Here is a 24,081-nt window from a genome sequence, read left to right on the forward strand (position 1 = left end):
CGACGGGAAGCGTGTTCGGGGATTGGTTTATTGCGTCTAGATGAGACGCGATAAATCGATCCCCGATAGATCGATCGCTACCCGCCAATCCGGCAGGTAGTGTGGACATACCCTTAGTGGCATCCATTACATTTCCTTTCCTGCTTGTGTTCTCCCAGCGATGACGATGGGAAGAGTGATGGGATAGAATGGGCCTTTAGAAGTAACACTGCTAGACAGAGATGAAGAATGCTACTGGGATTTGTATTCACCAGCTTTGCTTTGAGCTTCACCTTGGCCACGTTGGCTTTGTATCAGCCTGAAATTTCCAGTGAAATTCAAGTGGTATGAAATAGTGTGAATTAAAACCAATGAGCAAAATGTGTTGAAAATCCATGTGAGCCAAACCTGGCAAGTTAGGCACACATTTAAATATGATCCTTCATCTATTTGGGAGCTGGGGACATCTTTAGCATACTCCTTTAAAGAACAGTTATGATGTTCCTGTTAACTGTAGGTCAGTGTCAAATCCTGCCACATGTTTCTACCAGTAATCTAGCAGGCTGCCATTCACATCATGGGAAGAGAGGGGAGGGAAAGTATCATATGAGGGCCCTGTGCTTTGCTCATTACTCCTTACACTAGCAGAATTTCTTAAAGTTCATGAAATTTCATCTAAAGAAGTATTTTGCCTGAAGCGCCCTTATTGAAACATTGTCATTTCTTAAAGTTCATGAAATTTCGTCTAAAGAAGTATTTTGCCTGAAGCGCCCTTATTGAAATGTTGTCATTGAATACGAAATTTAGAGGAGTGTTATGGCTAGGGGCTTAATCTACCTTATACAGTTTTTTCACACCGAGAAGGGAGTGCAAATCACTTCTGATTGCCTTACAGTATTGTCTGATAGTGGATTGATGTGGGTCATTTTGATTGGAGAGCTGGTCATTTAAGGAGAAACTGCTATTTCCTTTGAGTCATTTATTTTAGAATTCATCTCGTTGTAGAAAAGAATAAATACAATGTTGGAATGGTTATCAATGTACCAAAAAATCAACTCTGTTACAATTAGAAACCTCCATTTGATCAATGGGAAAAAAATAGATTTGGGAGCAGAACTGTGTTTTGTGATAGAAGTGAATGAAGAGAAAATTAGGATTTTAAAACATCATTGGCGTTTGGGCCAAAAAAATGTGAATGAAAAGTAACAGTAAAGGAAAAGAATTGAAGAGAGTTTTCTGAGCTGTCACTGATCTTTCAGCATTTGTGTTTATGTGAAAGAATGAAACTCTCTTCTTAGGCTTGTCTACACATTGGGGTAATGTGCTCTGTGGGGGGTTGGTTTCTAAAGGCACTACTTGTTGCACGTTAATTGGTCTGTGTGACCACTGTGTTAGAGGGCACTAGGACATGTTTAGTGTCCACCGGCAGAGTCTGTCCAGACCAGTTAGTGCATTTTAGAAATCACTCCCCCAGAGCGCATTCCCCCACTGTGTAGACAAACCACTATCTTATCCCATTGTGCCTTGGTATTTGAACATATGTGGTATGTAAAATGATCCACTATTCAGTAATGTTGTTGCCATATATATGTTTAATGGGGGAGCAATCACATGAATTTTCCACTTTTCACCATTGTCAGTTCTGCGCAGATTTGACCATTAATATTACTTTGACCATACTTAGGATTTTCATGCAGGTATAACTGGGAGTTATATTCAGATTATTTCAACTGACTGTGAGTAGTCGCTTCCCTGTCTTAATGAAAGTGAGACAAACATGTCACTATTTCAAGGAATCCTGCTCCCAGATGGGTTTGTTAATGTCGTCGTTTTCTTCTTCCAGGTTATTGAAGGAAAATTGGCTCCTTTCTTGGGGAAGGTAATCAAGTTTGCCACCTCTCATGTGTACAGCTGCAGCCTTTGTAGCCAAAAGGGCTTCATTTGCGAGATTTGTAACAATGGAGAGATCCTTTACCCCTTTGAGGATATTTCAACAAGCAGGTACAGTATCCTTCCTTTCTTGTGTTTTACCTGCATGTCTTATCTTCTCAAATTCCAGGTCAAATGACATTTCATTTCAGCAGGAGTGGGCCTCACTAGTTCACAGTTAAGGACGTCTGCCCTGGACTTATGTTCCAGAGAGGCCATTCCTGAGCCTGCAAGCAGATAGATAGAGAAGGGCCACTTTGTCATTTATCTGGTTCAAAAGAGCCTAAACCCCATTTCACAGAGCTCTCAAACACCTGTAGATCCCACTGCTGATGCTCAAAAGGATAGAGGCGCTCAGGGGCTGCTTTCTAGCAGGAATCTCCCTGTGGCTATGCACAACTGAGTTTGCACAGGGCCCTACAAATACAAAGGTCAGCTGAGGATGACTTTGTAGGTCTATCCTGCCTTTGATTTCACTGGACCTATGGTAGAACGTACCCATGCGTTATTAGATAATAATCACCTCTTCTGAATTACTGCCAAACCCTTACTGTGAGGTAAGGATATAACTGATACTCTATTGTCCATGTGTGTATGCAGCATAGATTTATATTCACGTGCACACACGCACACACAGACAGAAATCGTCTCACCCACCACTAAAATGTAGCTGCGTCTAGGTGAGACTACAACAGCTGTTTAACAATGCGCAGCATGCTATATAACAGTATGGGAACAGGAAGTGAGGAAGGATAGTGTATCCAGTTACAATCACGTGGAAGATCTAACAAGGCTCAAGGCAGTAACCAAAAACTGGAATTTGGCCAGAACACTGGAGCAATGTTCCTACTTTTGCAAGAAGTTTCTTGGGTTTAGAACAATCACAAGAGGTAAAGACCTTGAATTTCTTATCCATCAAGACAATGATACCTCCAGCAGTACAATCTGTCCTTTTCTAATACACCCTCATCTTAATTTAGTCTCCGGTTGCGTTAGTAGAGTAGAAAAAAAGTCAGAGGAGCCTACTCTGGGGGTGGTCCGGATCAGCTTGTTCAAAATTCCGCTTTGAGAATTGGATTCTCGTGAGTTGACAAAGACCTCTGTGTCGGGAGTGGCCAAGGCCAGCCTGTTGGGTGTTTCAGGCTGACATGCCTTTCAAAGAATATTTGCACATTCTTTCTCTGAATTCACATTCCAAGAAATGTGGAGACAAAGCACTGGACATAAATTAAACAAGGTGTGCAGTTTTGTTTTATAAATGGTGTGCAAGAAAAATGTATCTGGAGGGAGAAGTTGGAAAGGGAAAGACTTAGATGAAACGGCATAAGAGGACTATTAAGACTGTACTAAACAATTAACAATATCCACAAAGCCTGATGAGAACAGAAAAATAAGTAGTGAAATAGTCGGGTGGTGAAGCTTAATTGAAGTGTGTGCGCGTACATGATTTGTCTATTGAATTTTTGATTGGCCACCAAAGCCTTGGGGTTTGTAGTGTCCACAGCCTGTGAACTGAAGCCAGAGACTGCATACCTCACACTTGTAGAATTTAAAACCTTTCTGAAACCTGGAGCATTTCTCAAAAGGCTAGTGAAAGCTGAGTGAAACTGCTCCTTTCTCTATTTGTACACGCAGAGGTCAGCAGTTTTTTGTGTTCAAGTGGCAAAATGCAACAAATGCAAAATAATTATTGAAGTCATGCCAGCCAAAGGAAGCTTTCTTCAGTAACAGTTTTAATTAAGTCACAAACAATGAAGGGCCTCCAATATTGCTCTCCTTTTTTAGCTGTTCATTCCTTTTGCTCCCCTCCCTCCTCTTGTTTTGCTAATCCTTGTTTTTATCCCTGTCCCCAGCCACCCCGCTTCCCCTCCTCACTAGTTTTTTTCTTCTCCTTGCTGATACCCCATTCTGCCTTGGAGCAGAGCAGCAAAGAGAAACTAACCAGGTCATTTCAATTTAATTTTCCTGCTCTATTCCACCTGTAAACAGAGGCAAGTGACACTGACAAAGTGAGCTTGTATATTTCACTTGGTGCTCCACCAGCACATGGGCAGCAGAGGTGAGAGCAGAAACTTTTATATGTGCTGTTGTGTGACACACATGACAAGGATTGCTGACCTAGCTACTCATCATGGTCATAGGCATAATATAAGGACTAACTACACAGATAGACAGAAATGGTTACAATACACAGAATACACTGTATCTGTGAGAAGAGAGAACCAGAACAAGATTCAGAGAACTTGGATGTTCTTACTCACTAAACCTGAAGACATGACTTGTGCTGTACTTTTTACTGGATTATAAAACAACAGGTCTCCTAAATCAGCTATTGGTGCAAATTTAGGGCAGGTCTACACTACAGGGTTAAGTCGACCTAAGTTACGCAATCCCAGCTACGTGAATAATATAGCTGGAGTCGATGTAGCTTAGGTCGACTTACTGCGGCAGTTACACCACACTGGGTCAAAGGGAGAAACTCTCCTGTTGACTTACCTTATACTTCTCGTTCCATTGGAGTACCGGAGTTGACGGGAGAGCGATCGGCGATCCATTTAGCCGGCCTTCTCTAGACCCTCTAAATTGACCCCTGGTGGATCGATCGCCGCATCGTCAATCCACCGGTAAGTGGAGACAAGCCCTTAGATTTGTAACTTAGATGTTCTGTTATGAGGGTTGCAAGGCTGTAATTAGGTTTCAGTTGCTGTTTTCACTTTAGTCACACTTTTCTGGGATTCACTTATTTTCTCATATTCTTGTGCCCAAGTGTTGCAACTCATGGTACCTATGATCATCTAGACTCTTTGATGCCTGTGTTATAGATGTGAAGGTAAGAAGAGAATGGCAGCTTTGACTCAGAAGCCTAATTTTCTTCGGCGTTGCATGTCTGTTTTTGAGCATGCAACTGATTTTATTAGCAAATTGAACTGGATTCTTCGTGTTTAGAAAGAGGCACGTGGCAGCTTTTGTGGCCATCATCATTGGCATGTGGAAGAAAAGGAGGTGTTTGGGGCTGGCTGAAAATGTGGTCACAAGTGTCCCAAAGGACCAAATTCTACTCTCAGCTGTCCCAGTGCATAGCCATTGAAATCAATGGGATTGCACTGGTGTAACGCAGAACAGAATTTGGACCTTTGTACTGTTTTAGCTTTTTATAAAATTTAGGGGAGAAAACAAGTAATAAACTGATCTGCAGTTGATGGCAAAAATAGGTTGTTCTTTTTTCAGTGGCCCCTTCATTAAATAGTTGAAAGGCAAAGTGAGTTCGTTCGTGTGTCCTGATTTGGGTGTGGCGTTGTTTTTGCCACAGCCTAGCCTTTCTGCTTCCTACATGAGAGTTCGGTCTCTTTGGAGGAACCAGAATGACAGCTGTCATCTGGCTCAGCACTTCTCAACTAGAGGTCTGAGGCCCCCTGGGGGCCATGAGCAGGTTTCAGGGGGTCCCCCAAGCAGAGCCAGTAGTAGACTCACTGGAGCCCAGAGCAGAAAGCCGAAGTCACGCTGCCCCGAGCCCCACCATCCAGGGCTGTAGCCGAATTCTGAGCAGCTGAGCTTCGCAGGGTTTTATACAGGGGGGCTGGAACAATTTGTATAGTGGAGGTGAGAGCCATTGAACCAAATTGTAAACCCTGTATAAAATGGAAACCACTTCAAGCCAGGGGGTGCAGCTCCATCCCTAGTTCTGGCACCTCTGCTTTTATATACAGAAAAACAGCTGTTGTGGCACAGGTGGGCCCGGGAGTTTTTATAGCATGTTTAGGGGGGCCTCAGAGAGAAAAAGATTGAGAACCCCTGATCTAACTCAGTGATTCCCAACCTTTCCAGGCTACGGGAGCCCTTTCAGGAGTTCGATTTGTCTTGTGTACCCCAAGTTTCACCTCACTTAATGACTTGTTTACAAAACCAGACATAGAAATACAAACGTGCCACCCTCACATTATTACCAAAAAATGGGTGACTTTCTCATTTTCACCATATAATTATAAAATAAATCAGTTGGAATATAACTATTGTACTTACATTTCAGTGTATAGTACACAGAGCAGTATAAACAAGTCATTGTGTGAAGTTTTAGTTTGTACTGACTTTAATAGTGCTTTTTATGTAGCCTGTTCTAAAACTAGGCAAATATCTAGATGAGTTGATGTACCCCCTGGAAGACCTCTGCATACCCCCAGTACACGTACCCCTGGTTGAGAACCACTGATCTGGCCCTTTCAGACCCAGCTAGACTTCAGCTTTCAAGGGCTATAAATGTATGCACAGTCTCGTGTCAGCTGAGGCAGAGGAAAGTCTCATTCCAAAATATTCTCCTTTGTTTTGAGTTGGAATTTGTGCAGGATGGGTCCCTGTTTAGACAGAGGTATCTAAGAAAAAAAGGGGGACGCACAAGGGACCCCTCTTCAAGGACTGGTGTTTGTCTTTGGTCCGCTTGTTTGCTCACTGTTCATTTTTGTCAGTCCTTGAGCAAACAGAGTGAATACCTGGATTATGCACTCATCTGGGTTTGAATACACATATATTACATACCCTCCTCTCACTAATCAGCATGACACATTCCTTTGTTGGCAAATGGTTCCAAAACAAACACAATCAGTTCACTTAATTAGCAGGTCTGTGGGCCATGCTTGGCAGTCTTCTGACATCCGGTTCAACAATACAGAACAACAGTTTGCTGTCTTAGCTGTGCTGGAGGGGAGGACTTACGAAGTTCTAAGCTTTTTAAGGGTATATCCTTTCTGTGGCTTCTCTTGGGAGGCAGCCATCCTGTGCAGAGTGTAATGAGGCAGCAAAATACAAATTGGCCAATCATATTGGAATCCTCTTTCCATTTATGTTTGATTTCCCTGTCGTGGTTCCCCTCCTCTATAGCTATCCTTTATCTAAGTAAGTGCCCATCAAGGATCTTTCTAAAGTCATAGGCCATGTCTACATCTAAAATTTTGCAGCGCTGGTTGTTACAGCTGTATTAGTACAGCTGTATAGGGCCAGCGCTGCAGAGTGGCCACACTTACAGCAACCAGCGCTGCAAGTGGTGTTAGATGTGGCCACACTGCAGCGCTGTTGGGCGGCTTCAAGGGGGGTTCCGGGAACGAGAGAGCAAACCGGGAAAGGAGACCAGCTTCGCCGCGGTTTGCTCTCGCGTTCCCCGAACCACCCTGCAAACCGCAGGGAAGGATACCTGCTTGCTCGGGGTTCCGGGAACGAGAGAGCAAACCGGGAAAGGAGACCAGCTTCGCCGCGGTTTGCTCTCGCGTTCCCCGAACCACCCTGCAAACCGCAGGGAAGGAGACCTGCTTGCTCGGGGTTCCGGGAACGCGAGAGCAAGCCGGGGAAGGAGACCAGCTTGATTACCAGAGGCTTCCTCCTTCCACGGAGGTCAAGAAAAGCGCTGGTAAGTGTCTACATTGGATTACCAGCGCGACAAAACGGGAGTACGGCCAGCGCTGCAAACAGGGAGTTGCAGCGCTGGTGATGCCGTGCAGATGTGTACACCTTCAAAGTTGCAGCGCTGTAACTCCCTCACCAGCGCTGCAACTTTCTGATGTAGACAAGCCCATAGACTCTGCTTCCTTTGGGAGTTCTTTAAATAATTAGAAATATATTGAAAACTCAGTCATTTTAAACTCCTGGCTCGAGATCCTCAGCTGGTATAAATAATCACACCACTGGCTTGACTGAAGCTATGACAATTTACGCCAGCTCAGGATCTGCCTTCTCTTTTATTGCTTGGAATTAAAATTTATTCCAGGCTTAAGTTTAGGGCAAACAACTCATCATCTCCTATTAGGTTGTTAATTTATTGGCCAACATGTCTCAAAGTAAGCTTGAATGTCCCTGATTGTAAATGGGTTTTCAGAGTTTTGTCCTCTGTTTTGTCAGTAACCGGTTACTATACATCGATATAGTCTGCTATTGCTTACTCAGCTCTGGGGTAGAAAGTTTATTTCTCTTAATCCAGAAATAAAATAAAATAAATGAATCCAAAATGAAAACATAACATCCTTGTAGATGTAAAATTTTCTGTAATAATTATGCTTATTTGTATTATGACCCAGAACAACCTTCTGAAACGTCAGGGCTGTAAATCTCATGAATTACCTGGGAAAATTTCATTGATTCAGAAATTGAATTAAATGGTTAATTTGTGTCCAATTCTGCCACCCTTACGTTGAGTTGCATCTTACTCCATAAGCAGTCTTAGGACTTCACCCAGAGTCATTACTCACTGTGAGTAGGATTGTTCTTTGTAAGGGTTTTCTCTCTTTCTACTTAGATAAAATGTTATGTCTTATGTTTAAGGTTAAGTTTAATGCTACCCAGTGAATAAGGCCCTGATCTTGCCAGCACTTTTTTTATTGCTTGGAGGGTCAAAAGAAACTAGGTATGATGGTTTTACTACTGTGAGTCATCTCCTTGCATTCAGTTAAGTCAAGTCACTCGCTTGTTAGATGACTTTATATTTTGGTGAAATATGTTTTTGTATCTATATTTTAGAACTATTGGGCACCACGTTCAGAACCACTCACATCTCCCTTCCTACTCCCTTCTGCTTCTTGATCTGCATTCCTGATCACTCTTCTTTCCGAGACCAAATACCACTTACCTTTCTACCTCCCATCGCAGATCTTCCCACACACTCCTTCCCCGAGTGCAGAGCCACTCCTCAGGCCATGCACCCAATCCATCTGGCCCTACTTCCCAGAAAATACCCCCCCCCGACATCATAATAATAATAAATAATTAATTAATAACCCCTAGCTCGGACATAGCGTCTTTCAGCCAAAGAGCTTTAAGAGCTTCACAGAGGAGGTCTTTACCATACTCCCCAGTTTGCAGCTGGGGAAACTACCATCCTAGCAGCTCTGCTCTCTTTAAATCTTCCCTATCTCCATGCTTGCAATACTGCCAGCCCCAAGGGCTCAAACATCATCAGGTTGCCGTTAACAATTATGAGATTATATTTTATGCATCATAAAGGTTGTGTGCTTTTTCTTTGTCTTCTGGTTTTTGAGTGCAGGGGCGCTATGCCTGCTGACACCAGCCGAGGGACTAGCTCAATGTTTTTAATTTTTGTAAATACATTTTCAAGGCTGCTTTTCGGATTTCGTGAGCACTCGGTCTGACCTCCAAATTTATCCCGTTAGTCTCATCCTCAGCTTTAAACCTGCAGAATCCAGCTCCGGCTGACACTTACCCCTTAATTCTCCCTCTGTTGAGTGCAAATCTGGAAATATAAATAGATGAGTGGGACATAAAACACCCTGGAAACCCAACAGCATTAAATGTAGACGTAACTAAGGGGAAATTAAAGACAGGCTTGCTGCCTTAATCAAGAGCAACAGAAGAAATAGCCCTCACTTTACATTGCCCACTTTGCTTAAGCCTGTTGTTATATGTTAATAAATACCATTAATTCAGTAGATCAACACACCTGTCATTCAGAAACATCAGCGTGTTAAAGCAAAGTGCTTTCCCTGCTGCTGATCCCACTTCCATAGGAGACTCTGAGGTGAACGTTGTTTTGTAGCTGACTATGCCCAGGCACGCAGCAGGCATGATTCCCTGCAGCTTTGCACCCTGCATGGTAGTTTGCACCTGTGCAGAGTGGCTGTACAACATTGCCAGCTGGGAACAGTAGGGCATTGCAATCAGGCCCAGTGGTGTAAATCACTTGCTGTGGTGTGAATTAGGAGTAATTCTAGTGAAGTCTTACGGATTGCTCCTGGTTCAAGCAAGAGCAGAATCAGCCCTAATGTTTGTCTCCTTATTTGGCTCCAATGCTAATTTTAAACTATAATATACTGTGTGCTCCATACATTTGAGCCTGATGCAGCACCACTTGTACAGGTGAGAAAATCATACTTGCCTGGATCCCAGTTCTGCCATTCTAATGTTGAGTAGGACCTTGCCATACCAGTGCTCCTATAGAAATCAAAGGGAGCACTCGTGTTACAGCCACTGTTTTTCTTTCTTCTTATGATTCGATTGTACACTCTTCGGGGTAGAGACTGTGTTCTGTGTTTGCATGGCACTTCGCACAATTGGGTTAGATCCCCTAGGTGCTACCACAACAGCGTATACCAGTGTGGGAGGTGCAGAATCAGGCTCTGTTTAATTTGGTTTATTCACATGTTCCATGGGTTTTGGAACTGGCCAGCATGCATCTGTGCTTCGGGTTTGCTGTCAGAGTAAACTCTTCAGTGAATACACATGACTGGACACACAGTGCTAGCTCTTTCCGTCACTTTCTGCAACTATCAAACTGGGATAATAATTGCCTTCCTCACATGGGACAGTCTAAGGATTAAGCAGTTGTTTGTACTGTTCTTGAGTCTCAGAGTGCATTCAACCCAGAATATTATCTGTAAGCAGGAAGCATTAATACACTAAGAGCAGCCCTCATTGGATAATTGTGTGTGTACCAATGAGGGTCATAATTATAATTTGTTGCACTGCAATCTGTATTTAGTGCGGGAAATTCCAGAATATGATATCTGGGCCAGGGGCGGCTCCAGGCACCAGCATGCCAAGCGCTTGCCTGGAGCGGCAAGCCACTGGGTGTGCTCTGCCAGTTGCGACGAGGGAGGCAGGCAGGCTGCCTTCGGCAGCTGGCCTGCAGAGGGTCCAAAGCCGCAGGACCAGCGGACCCTCCGCAGGCAAGCTGTCGAAGGGAGCCTGCCTGCCGTGCTTGGGGCGGCAAAATGCCTAGAGCCGCCCCGATCTGGCCATAGGCTTAATAACCTAGAATGGGTGCATAGGTCCAGATATAGTGTTCTATTCCTTACATGCTGTATTCTATATAGCAGATGCATATTTTTTAAAGCAGGCCTGAAGTACTGTATTTGGACATGACATTTTCAAACAATGCATAAAAATTTTCTCCTGTCCATGCCAAGCTGCCTGGTTAAGAGAGTAAGAGTGCTGCAAAAAGCAAAGGGAGGAAGGCACTATTCTGCCAAGCGCCTCGTGCAAGGGAAAACCTTTGCCTACATTAGTGCCAAGTCTCTTCCATTCATTTACTGTATTAGAGCCCGTTTTCCTCTCCAGCATGCGTCTGGGACTGGTTCCCAGGCAACTGTAACAATGTTGCTGTACATATGCATCAGGCATTAATTGCCTTTGGGGGCTTTTTGTTTTGAAAGTGAACGCAAACTAGTATGTTTCCTTTTCTTTTGGTTCTGTTAACCTCTCTGAGAGTTTTGTGGGGTGCCCATGTGTTACCCGCAACTAAGTGGTTCAGACATCTTGCCCACGCACACACCCAGAATAAGATCACAAATTGGTTGTCTTCTCTAGCCAAGGCTCATTTAAGCTGCAGTGTTTAGCTGTGTGGGTTTTTCCATAGCTGAGCTACAGCTGTATAGCTGAGTGTGCGAGATGCAAAATACACATAGGGCACTGTTTAGAAAATACAATGAATTGTCCATGTTCTCTTGCTTTCACTCCCTGTCTCTGTGTGAATTTCACCTACAGAGTTCTGGACAAGAGAGAACCCAATCCTGCAATCCCTAACTCACACATGGAGTCCCACTGATTTCAAGCGATTACTCATCTGAGTAAGGGGTTTCAAGATCTGGCATAGAGTAGATTGTTCTTTGTATGACAAAATAAAATTCAGCGGCTAGAATTACATCAGAGAAAGGATGGGTCTTGTCACTCGGCACTGGAGTGATGATACTCAGGAGATCTGAGTTCATTTCCCATCTCTGCCACAGGCTTCCTATGTCATCTTGAGTAACTCTCTTCATCTCCCTGATGCATGTGTAAAATGGGGATAATAACACTGCCTTTCACCCACCCTTTGCCTGGCTTGTCTACTTAAATTGTAAGCTCTTTGGGGCAAGGACTGTCTCTGATTGTATGTTTGCCCAGCACCTAGCACAGGGGTTCTCAGTCTCTTTTTGTTGGATCCCCCTTTGAAAATATTTCAGGCTGTGATGATTCTGCACCCCCCCCCCCCAAAAAAAAAGTGATAGCAAATTACTCTACATACTCAAAGGAGCACTGAATGAAGTATGTAATCATTATTCCTGCAGTCAAAGGCAGTGAAATAGGGTGACTGTATTTCAAGTTTCCAACTAAAGGACACTGCTGGAAGGTGGAGTACAGTAATACCAGACCATGCCACCCCTACTTCTGTGCTGCTGCTGGTGGCGGCACTGCCTTCAGCGCTGGGCACCCGGCCAGCAGCTGTCATTCTCCAGTCGCCCAGCTCTGACTGCAGTGCCTCCACCAGCAGCAGTGCAGAAGTAAGAGTGGCAATACCATACCATCTTGTGACACCCCCCCCAATTGTCTTGAGACTCCTTTTGGATTCAGGGCCCTTAGTTTGAGAAACTGATCTAGACACTTCTGCGATCCAAGAATAAATAGTAATAAAAACTAATGCCTGTGCAGGATCTAGGATTATTTTAACCAGAGCTGTACTGAACAAATACATGTGATCTCGGTGAAAGAAAGTTGAAAACAATTCCTTATGATTACATTTTCATGTTCTTTATGCTGAATGAACGGGGATCCCATGGAAAAAATAATATGTGATCATGTGGTTTAAGACTGTATCGTAATATTTCCTAACTTTTGAGTGCTTGGCTTTTCAATCTTATTGTTCTTTTAATGTGGCATTGGGGGCAATATGTAATAATAAAGAATAATAGTATCAATATAGTGCATAACAAGTGTCTGGTTTTGGTTTGGGGATTTTGCTCCTTCTCTGTTATACTTTGTAATGGAACAAAGATTATTTAGAGAACAGGCTAATTCTCTGTGGTCCTATACACCGATGCAAACCAGCAACCCAGAAGAAAATATGCTTAAATCATAAAATACCCCGAAGTTTCCACAGACACTGAATTGGCCATAAAAGAGCACGAAAGGAGATAAAATACCAGAAAGAGAGAGAGCTGTTTTAGATGCCCTCTTAAAAGGTTGAGAGTCAGTATGAAAACAACATGCTACATTCACAAGCTCTTCAAAAGATATTTGAAGACTAGGAAGGTATCATTATTAATGTGGAACACTGCGTCATCATACATAACAAAGGAAACATGAAAGGCCTGAATAACTACAGACTCATCAGCTTATTGTCAATAGTATACAGAACTCTCACAAAAGATGCAGGGACTTACGGCCTTCAACCATGAAAGAAGTCAGGATTCAGAAATAGTATCTCAAATATGGTTCACCTATGACAATGAGTAAGGTTAAGGAACAGACACCCAAGTGCGGCAAACTGTTGCAGATGGTCTTTTGTGGACTGCAAAACATACTTTGTCTCTATGGAAATAGGAGCACTTTAGGAGCACTGGAAGACAAAAACAGCAGAACAGGCATATGTGACAATCTTGAAATATGCATCTAGAAACAGCAGCAACATTCAGATTTGAAAAGTTGAGAGGCTATGGGCATGTCTACATTTGAGTTGGGAGGTGTGATTCCCAGCTTGTGTAGACATACCTGCACTAGATCTTCTCAAGCTTTGTGCCTAAAAATAGCAGTGTGTCCACAGCGGCATGGGCTAGCCACCCGTGTACGTAGCCAGGGGGTCAAGTGGGGTTGTACTCAGGTGGGGTCACCGGGAGTTAGGTGCTTAACTGCCATTTGTGCCTTTGAAAATCTCCCCCAAAGACACCACAGGCCAAATTTTCAGAAGTGCTGTGGGCACCTGAGCAAGCGAAGAGATTTTCAAAAGAGCTTCCGTGACATGTTGGGAGTTGAACACGCATGAAAATCTGACCCCAGTTGTGGGTATGGAGCAAGTCTAGCTTTATGTCAGCAAAAGTCACTTCCAGCCTGCCAAAGACTTTTGAAAACCTGGATTGGGAAGAATAGGAACACCAAGGGAATTGGAGAGTAATTGAACAATCTTAGATTGATGGATGGCATTCTCTTTTTGACTAAGAACCTTGCCACAAGGCTTACCAAGCTATTTTTGATGTTCATTGTGTAGATTCTGCTGATTCAAATTGTAGGCATGGTCAGCAAAATGAGGCGATTTTGACTAGTCCACTCTGATGCCCACCACCAAATGACAGTGATTGCGTTTACTGACAGCCTTGGCATGGAGTCGAAATTCAGGCACCCATCTGTCACAAGGTGAAAAGAGAGCAAAACACGACCACTGCTGGTACTAACTTGACTGACAGAATGGCATCAGTGCCAATACATAAAGACTACGTGACAGTGTCCAGGTGAAAATGATACCTGTTAAAAAAAATCTGTACATATTATGATGTTGAGATAAGGTGAAATGTTACAGCACGTCACAACCAATGAAAATTCAGTAACAAAAAACGATGCTAAAATTACCTTATGACTGTAAACTCCGCCAATGTTACAAACATCGCATTAGGAACCAAAGGAGCCATGTTTGCTTTAATTGAATTATTTTGTATCTCTGGCCATTGCAACAAATGCTATCAGAACATTTCGCTGCACCAAATAATGTTACGTAATGGTGGGAGAATATGTAGTCCCCCTCCATGGATTTCTATGTAAGGGAGGATAGCTGTTTTGTGTACCACTTGTAGTAGTGTAGTGCTATCATTGGTAAATAATAGCCAAGCATTTAAAGCATTGGCCAGCATCTTTGCAAATCCCTGATACGGGCCCAGATTCTTGCAATCAGACTTGTGCGGGTAGACTTAACACCTGCATGGAGCTGCCTTGAAGTCAGTGGGCTCTGTCCACCTGTGTGGATCTGATTTCAAGATCCAGGCGTCTGTGCACTATAATGCTTGGTCATAGACTGAGCTAACAACCCTGTAATGACTTCCTTGCATTTTGTTGGGTCACATGATCACCTTAGCAGTTCTTTCAGGACTAAGTTATGGGAATTTTGTTCCAGGGAACATCTTTTCATCTAAAGATGCAAAGGGCAGCACGTTATTCCTGAAACCATTTTCATATTTGCCCATATTGGTATTTACTGCCCCGAGGGAGACCCGAATTTGATTTCTCGTGCTGTGCTCTTGCTCCCATGGGAAATACTGCAGAAGCAGGCAGTGCATGCTACTCCTGGGGAAGAGGGAGTGTTTTGTGTTTCTTGGCAGTCAGCGTCCATCTCAGTGGGTTGCATAAAGAGCAGTATAGTTTGCAAAGTCTCATGCACTCTTCTGTGAGAAGGAGGCTGTATGAAGGGACTGCTCCAAGCTCCAACATGAAGATCCCTTAGGATGAGAGGGGCAGGGATAGAGCTATAAACGTTGAGCCCAAATTCCCAAGGAATATAAAATAACTGGCTGACCACGAGCAGAAAAATTGACCCCCCAGTGAGAGAGGCTTTCTCACACATACTCACTGAGTCTCTGACTCTCATGCATGTACCCAGAATTGTTTCCATAGAAGTCTGATTTTGTTCTTCTATTCTGTCTTCTTCAAAGCAAAACGTCTCTCTTGTGGTTTACTTTTGGTGGATCTCAACAATGCCTGTTGTATTTGTCCAAGGCACTACAAAAGGATCTGAGGAGAGGAGCACAAATTATATATATATAATATATGAGGGTGGTTTGAAAAAGGGATGTTGTTTCAGATGCGGATGAGAAACGCCCTCTCTTCTAACACAGGTGCTGCCCATTGCCCTTACAAAATACAGCTGCAACGGATCCAGATTCCAGCCATATCTGTATGCTGGCGAGCTGGGGGAAGGAGGTGGATGGGGAGAGGGAAATTTTGTTTCATGAATCCACATGTTAGGCAGTGCTGTAGCCAGGATGTGAGCTGTACGCATCGGAGTGTATTTGAAAGTTTAATTGGTGGGATGTTGCAGTCGGTAACTTCTGATATGTATAACTTAGGTTTGACTTTTAGAGTTCAGTTCAAGTTCCCGGCTCACTCTTGGTTCACTGTTGAGCTGCTGTCCCCCTCAGTTACTAGATGGTGTTCAAGTTGTGGGGAACTTGCTTATGCAGCTGGCTGGGCCATTTCACTGGCTGCTGTATTTTCCTGAATTTTAACATTATTTGAAGGCTCCCACAGCATGGGAATCGTGTATTGCAGCTAGAAAGAAACAGTAAATATGACTGCAAAGGTTCCTTCAGCTGTACAGCACCTCCATCATCGATTGCCTTTAACTGTAAACAGGACAACTTAGAAGCTAGTCCAGAATCAGCAGTGGACTCAGTACACAGTGTGTAAAGCAGGGCTGATGTTTCAGAGCATTGCAAATCTCTCAGGATACACGATGCCATGTTTAGTAGTGTGCTCTGGGCCAAATGTAATCAGGAGCACCTGCAAACCCCAAATTACATTAACCAATTATGGGAAATAACCCCTCTTAAGTCTCTGGCTCATGGACTTAGAGAAGGTAGAAAGATGTTCTAATTGTTAAACACAAATGTGTCTCTGTTGACAAATCCGTGTCCGTATGTTGTCCAAATTTCTGTATGCTAGGAGATGGTCTCACGAAAACATTGTCAAGAGGAATCACTGGGCCGGGAGTTTTAAGCCCAGCAGCCATTCATGTTTTTGATGTATGCTGGTAAACTAGATTTCAGTATGAAAGAAGCAGTAATGTGACTGAAATATTCACACAAGGGATCTGCTTTTCTGTCGTGGTTGGAAGATCTTTCCTAGTGAGCTGAAGCACGGTCAGTCAGTTGATATTGGTAGGTTACTTTCATTTGTATATGGCTTGGTACTCTGGGATGCTGAAAATCATCTTCTATATTCTAAGGTACAGTGGGCCTAATTCTGATCTCTCAGCTGTTTTGCCTTAGGGAACTCACTCACTTTCAGTGGAGTAACTCTTTTACATCACTGCGGAGCAGGGCCAGCTCCAGGGTTTTTGCCGTCCCAAGCAGCAAAAAGAAAAAGAAAAAAAGCTGCAATCGCAATCTGCAGCTCTACCCGCCGCTTCCGTCTTTGGTGGCAATTCGGCGGCGGGTCCTTCGCTCCAAGAGAGAGTGAGGAACCCGCCGCCAAATTGCTGCCGAAGACCCAGACGTGCCGCCCCAAGCAGCTGCTTGCTGGGCTGGTGCCTGGAGCCGGCCCTGCTGGAGAGCGAACTCAGCATCAGCCCCAGTCAGTGTCCCAAGAGTTTCTGTGGCAATGCTAAACTAGGCATATGCATTGGAGGGAAACAGAAGTATCGTCTAGTCCGGCTCCTGCATGAAGCCGGAGTCGCAGTGGGCAACCATGTTTGCCTGCAACAACTAGAGTTCTTTTGAATACAGTGTTGTTGAGCCCAGCCTGCTGTTGGGGCAAAAAGCACATGGGCATTTGTGAGAGAAGCTGAGAAATGGGCTTTCAAGGTTGGCATCGTTGGGAGAGCAAATGGAGCAATTGGTGAAGGCCTTTGGGGTACTGAGGGATCAAAGAGAAGACCAATAGTCCTGGATCTGGATTGTGTCACTGCTGCTCACACTCCCAAATAAGTACAGTAAGCTCTTCGGGCCAGGGACCATCTTTCTAGTCTGTGGCTGTGCCATACCTAGCACAGTGGGGCCCTGTTCTGGGGTTGCCGCAGTCCAAATAATAAATCAGAATAATGGGAAATTTCTTTCCACTCTGTTTTTGGGGGAACTGAGAGCCGTTAGTTAATTTCACAAATGATCCTCATCTGAGTGTGTTGCTGAATTACAAAGCATTTGACAAATGAATTTGTTTAAATTTTGAAATCTGTAATCCTTTTTCTTTTCCCCCCTCCGTTAATGACCTTTGGATGGCAAGAGCAGGTGCAGTCGGCTCCTCTGTACTCCGTCAGGCATCCATTTCAACAGCAGTGCCTGATAAGTTTTGTCACTTCCCTGAGTGCTGGGGAGAATTATCAAGAGGGGGAAGGGAGTGGCACTGAATGAACACAAAATTACACTCATCATCAATCATTAGCCTCTAACAACTTCCAGAGAATTGTAAATCACTGACTAACCAGGGAGAATTAGCTTGATAAAATCACCATTAGTGTCAGTTTGGAATGATTTAAAGTTTTAAAGGGCATGGCTGTTTTCTTTCTCTCATTCATTTGTATCTGTGCAGATGTGTAATATACGTGTGTGTATGTGCATGCATGTGTGTCTTACATGACCCTAGCCAGCAAAAGCACATGCTTAACTTGAAGCATGGGAGAACTCCCATTGAAGTGGATGGGACATCAAGCTGAAGTGCTTTGTTGGATATGGGTTGTAATTCTCTCTCAGAGAATGAGGGGGTGGAGCTTGGGGCAAGGTAATATCATCCTTAGCGGGAGTGTGGGGCACATCCTCATCTGGTGTAAATTGTCAGCTCCATTGACATCAGTGAAACTATGACAATTTACACCAGATGAGGATGTGCCCCTATAAGTCTCCCCTGGTCCTCCTCCCAGCCCTGTGGCAGGTGAAAGTTGGACAAAGCTTTATACCCACGGTTTAAAGTGCAGTCAGGAGCTGAGAGGCACATGAGGAAAGGAATCTTTGTGCCTGGACTTCCCCCAGTTGTGCCAACCCCATTATTCAGAAATCATGAGCTGGCTCTAAAAAACCATCTGATTGGCTTGTTTTTAAATAAATTTATGGTCTTTCTTGTTCGCCTCCTGGTTTCTCAGCCGTTAGGGTGTCACTCGCTTCCCATTTTCAAGCTTTTCTCCACAATCTTGGGAGCTAGAAACTTACTCCTTTTCAAAGGAAACCTGAGACTTCCACGCAATCACCTGACTCCAGCAGCTGGGGATTAAAGAAAACACCAAACAGCACAAGATTTGTGATGAAATCATGAAAATTGACCACACTCTAAATTTAAAAAATGAATTGCCTTAAGGACTCATATTGTACTCTTGTCTTCATTATTTAATACACCCACTTCATCTAAGATTATATATCTCTATCCCTTTTCTCATTTGGCTACAAAGCTGCAGCTATCAAGCCCACGATGTGTTCGTCCCTGCTGCTGGCTACTTGCACTGAAAAGATGAGAATTTAAAATTGCTTAGCTCTCCATAATTATTGTAATGTTGCACGGCTCTTAAATTAACATGCTTCACAGCAGTACCTAATTCAGAATTAACGTGTTGATGTCATTGTCTCTGAATGGTTAAATAACAAACCATTCATTTTGCTGGGTCGTTGGATTCTTCTAAATTATCATATCACATTTAAAAAAAGAAAAACACTGTTGTAACGGAGGGTGAGACCAGAAGGGACCATTACAATCCTGTAGTCTGAGCTGCTGCATAACACAGGCCAAAGAATAATACCCAGTAACTTTCTCTGTTGCCTTTGTACTTGGTTGAATATCTTAGTTTTCTTCTGTGGTAGAAGTGGACAGCAGTTTTATTCTTCGCAGAATAGCTGGCCACTGCAGTGGAATTCCAGTGAGAAAATGTCATAATTCCATTGTCCCAAGCTCTGAAATATGCATTAACAGAAGTGGAGACAATCACTTTGAGTGTGCAAACTAAAGCAGAAAACTTGCCTTTTGTAAAAGAGCAATGAGAGAACACAGTCTCTCTCTAACAGAGAAATATACCTATTCCCTAATGAGCCTTGACGTTGACACTTAAAAAGATGAACACTTATCATGGTAATAATTAACAGAGCAGAAATCCTAGGCCAGATATACATGGGTGCGTTGATTTCAATAGAGCTGCATCCATTTTTTACAGCAGCTGAGAATCTTGCCCCCATGTGTACTGTGTAGTATAGCCTTTTGCTTCCTAATATTATTATTTATTCATTATTATTTATTTGTATTATCATAGCTCCAGTCATGGGCCAAGACCCTCTTTTCCTGGACAGACATAGAACAGAGACAGGCCTTGCCCCAACGAGCTTGCAATCGAAGCATAAGACAAGAGACAACAGGTGGATACAGACAGATGGGGGAGCACAAGGAACCAATGAGACCGTATTGGTCAGCATGACAGGATGTGCTTTCAGCACACCACCGCCAAACTATTGTCACATTTTGTGTAGGCACCATGGCAAAGGAGAGCCATGAGCAGGGAATTGAAGGAGAAGCAGATGTTTACAGGGAACTCCTCCCAAGCATGCGGGGCAGCATGGGAGAAAGCATGAAGGTGCTTGCTGGACAATGTAACAAGTGAACAATAGAGGCTGATATAAAGGGCCGATCGGAAACAGGAGTTGACTCTTCTCTACTAAATGAGAGAGAGGTCAGGAAGGGCCTTGAAAATGTAGACAAGTAGCTTATGTTTGATGTGCTGAAGAGGGAGCCAGGGAAAGAATGTAAAGAGAGGAGTGATGTGGTCAAAGCAATGGGCTGGGGAAATGACCAGGAATGGCTCTGAGTGGGAAAAGATTGCATTTGTCAAGGCCAGAGGAGAGGAGGTTGCTGTGTTCGAGACATAAGATGATGAGAGCCTGGACAAGAGTTTGAGCTATGTGGATGGATAGGAAAGGTCGAGTCTTAGGGATGTGAAGCAAAAGAATCTGCATGATTTAGATGTGAGGAAAGGCCTAAGCAACCAGAACTTTCCCAGCAAGCGTTTGCTGGCCACGTCTCCTGTTATAATCAGTTGCATGCTATCAGTCATCATGTCTCTTTCATTAACGGCGCTAATTGGTGTTTGCAGGTGCGAAAGCTGTGGCGCTGTCTTCCACTCGGAGTGTAAAGTGAAGTGTGTCCCGTGCCCCAGGTGTGTGCGCAAAGAGCTGCAGAAGAAGCAGAAGTCCTTCTGGAGGAGACTGAATATGGACGAGAGCCTGGAAGAGTCTTGTACCATGTTCGAGCTGTCCTATCAGAACACATGACTTCCCTTAGGCCCTGGCTGACTAGAAGAGATCGTCTTTCTGCAGTCACCAGTTCAAGCCACTTCTCAGCTAGTCAGGCAGCAACCTGATTGCAAAGACTTGGCCTGACCCTCATCCTGATTATCGCTTAGCACTGGCCAAAAGGGCCATGAAACCTGGATGGCTTTAGAATATCAACAGCCAAATTGCATTTTGCAGTGAAGTTGAACCACTAGATCTCATGCGAAATGTGGCTTGCTTGAAATGTTTTCAGTCAAGCCCATTAAGCGCTCAACCTTTTGTTTTCCACCTCAGGAGAAGATTTTCCTCAAGGCAGAAAAGATTTCCTGCCACGACCACATGGCTGTTATTTTTGTTGTTCTTCGGTCAGAAACAGTGAATCATCTGCTTATTTAAGCCTATTATTTTTATTAGTCTTGGCTGAGGCTCTGGTGAAATGTTTTTCAGGAGCCGAGAAAGTAGCAATGGTACCGTGCCCACCTGCTTCATCTGACGCAGATGCATGGATCATTTTTCTAATGGCTTTGGGTTGTTTTTTTTCCCTCCACCCAAAGAAAAAAGAGCTTTTCATGTCAGATTTTATTCAGGATGTTTTCAAACGTAAGACCCAGGAGAATTCCTTTAGGTGTGTGTCTATATTTATAGCCTTCCCAGCAGAATACTATATGAGCAACAGAGGACTAATTGCTATTTTTGGCTGGGGTGGCAATACTATTCTTGCCCTGTTACTGGAGCATCATACCTTCTGCCTGCCGCTGCTGTCTACTCAAGCCTCTATTAACGGGATATTAGTTCAAATCCCCAGTACGTTCACATTCACAGCCATTTTAAACCACCAGATCATTTTGTTTTTTAGCTCATCTTATATTAATGAGCAATGCTTTATCCGTAGGGGTGATAAACATGCTTCTCTCACCTGGATCTGCTAGAGCTACAGGAAAAGATTTCTTCTGCCTTTAATATATATATCTGTGTGTATAGTGTATGTGTGCAAAATTTCCCTAATCATGAAACATATTTCATCTTTTTCCTGCATCTTTCTTGTGCATTTTGTGTGCTGCACTGGCCCCTGGCAGCATTATGCAGGCTCCAGAGGGACTTTAGTACTTCAATAGGAACTTACCAGGGGGAAAGGGCAGTTCTTAGAAGTGTGTTCTGCCCCACATACCTGGAATACGGGGAAACAAGAAACACATAAATCATGTTTCTGTGCAAAGAGAATGTGTGATCGATTTAATTGGGAAAACGTGTATATTTCACCACTGACAATGTCTTTCACCACCAGTGAGTCTTTGAGATCGTCTTCACTTTAATCCATTAAATATCTTGAGTTTTTCTCCGATCCCTACAGAAGTATGTATGTTACATACATATGTACTCATGTATATTTATAGAAAGCAAGTACAGTGTCAGGAGAAAAGTTCACAGACTTGTGTGCATGTGTATTTATTTATCGCTCCTCTCTAGCAGCCTAAATGGCAGGCCACCAACCTGTGCTTCTTAGATAATCGCCTAGCCAGTAAGCTTCTTCCCCTGCCACCCCCCCCCCCGGCCACTCAGGTTTGGCCTAGATGTCCCTCCATCATGATGGAGGGGTGGCAGGGCCAAATATGAGTGAGTGGCTTTGCAACCTGGCTCACAGGGTCACAGCGCCACTGAAATTATGACAGAGGGGCAGCCGCCCAGAAATCAGCTGCCCTGGGCAGCTGCCAAGCGTCCCTATAGCTAGAGTGGTCTCTGTGCCTGGCCTAGAAACCTCATATGGTAGCTGTTGTATTTAAGGGAGCAACCAGAGCCCCTATCACCAGAAATTTGCATTAATTGCTGGAATGGTACATTTAAAAGAGAAGAGGATATAATACTCATAGGAAGTGGTTGGCAAGCTAAAAATTTGTCCTCTCTTCTATTCAAACACCAGTGTTTCTGTTTTTCCAACCTTTGGAGGGTGGGGAAATAGCTGAACCTGAGCTGAGTGTGTTGGGGGGTAACTATGCTTCCACAGTTTTTTGGTTGGTTGTCATTTTAATGAAGATAATGCTGTCTGGTTGCCCGACCTTGTAATGAATTGCTTTTGGCCAAGGGAAGCATAGAGACCCTTGTTTAACATACCTACTGTCTGAAAATGAGCCATGCATCCTTACCACTGCACGACCCTTCCTCCCAACTCGATGGACTATAGGTGAAATGCTTTAATGTCCAATATGGTCCCTAGAGCGTGCTCCGTGGGAGTCCTGCTGGCTCCATCATTTCGTGCTTGTGCACAAATGCAAACACCTGGGGAGATATGCTGGAATTACAGTCATACAAACAGGAAATGGAGTCACACTGGTGACACAAACAATCCAGCCCCACTGTGTGTTTTCAGTGTGTGTCAGTTAGACCAGTCATGAGATAAAGCCACCAGCCGGAAATGAACCTGATGTGGCTGGTGCAAGTTTGAATTAATTTCAGACATAATGGCAGGTCACGCAAAAAATGCCAGTTGCTGTTTTCAGACCATAACACATTAGAACACATGGTCGTTTACAGTGATGTTTCGCTCCGGGCGTTAGAGCGCATTTGCACACCTTGTATGAGAGCAGAGGAGCTTTTCAGAATTAATTTGTTAACTTATTTGACATCCATGTGCAACATCGAAATGCACCAGTGCTTTACTGGATATTTTGGGCCAAATTCTGGCATAATCCCATTGGAGTTATTCTGGATTTCCATGAGTATTACTAAGAGCAGAACTCGGCCTGTTAACTTTAAGCTTTACAGCAAATGGAATAGCAAGTCTGATGTAAAGAGCAGATCTGGAGTGGCTGCCATCACCCCAACGGCAAACTCCACTAGCACATCACGTTGAGTAAGAGCTGCTGCCAATACCAAAGGTTCATGTGAAGTGCTGTCATACAGCAATTTTGGAAGGGAGCCAGTTCCTGGAATAGAGCCACATTCGCCCCGTTGGAATGATAGACCTACCTCCTCGTAGTGTGGAAGAAGCTTTCTTCTCGGGGGAAGTCTCACTCCTTTCTCCATAAGGAGTACCCAGTTCTGTGTCAGCATGCATGGCAAACTGCATCATAGATTGTGTCCTTCCAGCAGGCTCACTCCTGACTACAAGAGGAGTAGAATTGGGTCCGTGTTAACTTTCAGCGCTGCAAGGTGAAAGCATAACTTTAAAATTCTATTAGTAAAAAAACAAAACTCTCCCACTACTAAGTATACACTGACATCCACTGAAAAGGGGCCGATTTTCTGCAAGAACCCCGTCTACACAGGAAACAATCTGATGATGCATGATTTCCAACAAAATCTCCCCTTCTTGCTGCAGGGATGCCTTTGTTTTGGGGGACGGGGGGCAGGTTCTCTATAGTCTCTGCTATAGCAACATAGCTACTGCGGTTGATCCAGGAGAACCATTCTTTGCCCATTCTGCCTGGCTCCTTAGACTTCTTACACATAGACAGGACTACCACCTGTTCCTTGTTCGGCATAGAAC

At 43.8% G+C, this 24,081-nt stretch overlaps 1 protein-coding gene across 2 annotated transcripts in view; it reads left to right on the top strand.

Annotated features, from left to right (window-relative positions):
• The window catches only part of PLEKHM3 (pleckstrin homology domain containing M3), a 137,044-nt gene extending 113,275 nt beyond the window's left edge, over positions 1-23,769 (top strand). For both annotated transcript variants that reach the window (XM_030580073.1, XM_030580072.1), the window contains 2 exons: positions 1,823-1,980; positions 20,420-23,769. In XM_030580073.1, the coding sequence (XP_030435933.1) occupies positions 1,823-1,980; positions 20,420-20,597 (336 nt within the window). In that variant the 3' untranslated portion in view covers positions 20,598-23,769. The remainder of the gene's footprint in view (positions 1-1,822; positions 1,981-20,419) is intronic.
• Positions 23,770-24,081: the final 312 nt, after the last annotated feature.

Source organism: Gopherus evgoodei, chromosome 11 (assembly GCF_007399415.2).
Source record: "Gopherus evgoodei ecotype Sinaloan lineage chromosome 11, rGopEvg1_v1.p, whole genome shotgun sequence".
Taxonomy (NCBI): Eukaryota; Metazoa; Chordata; order Testudines; family Testudinidae; genus Gopherus; species Gopherus evgoodei.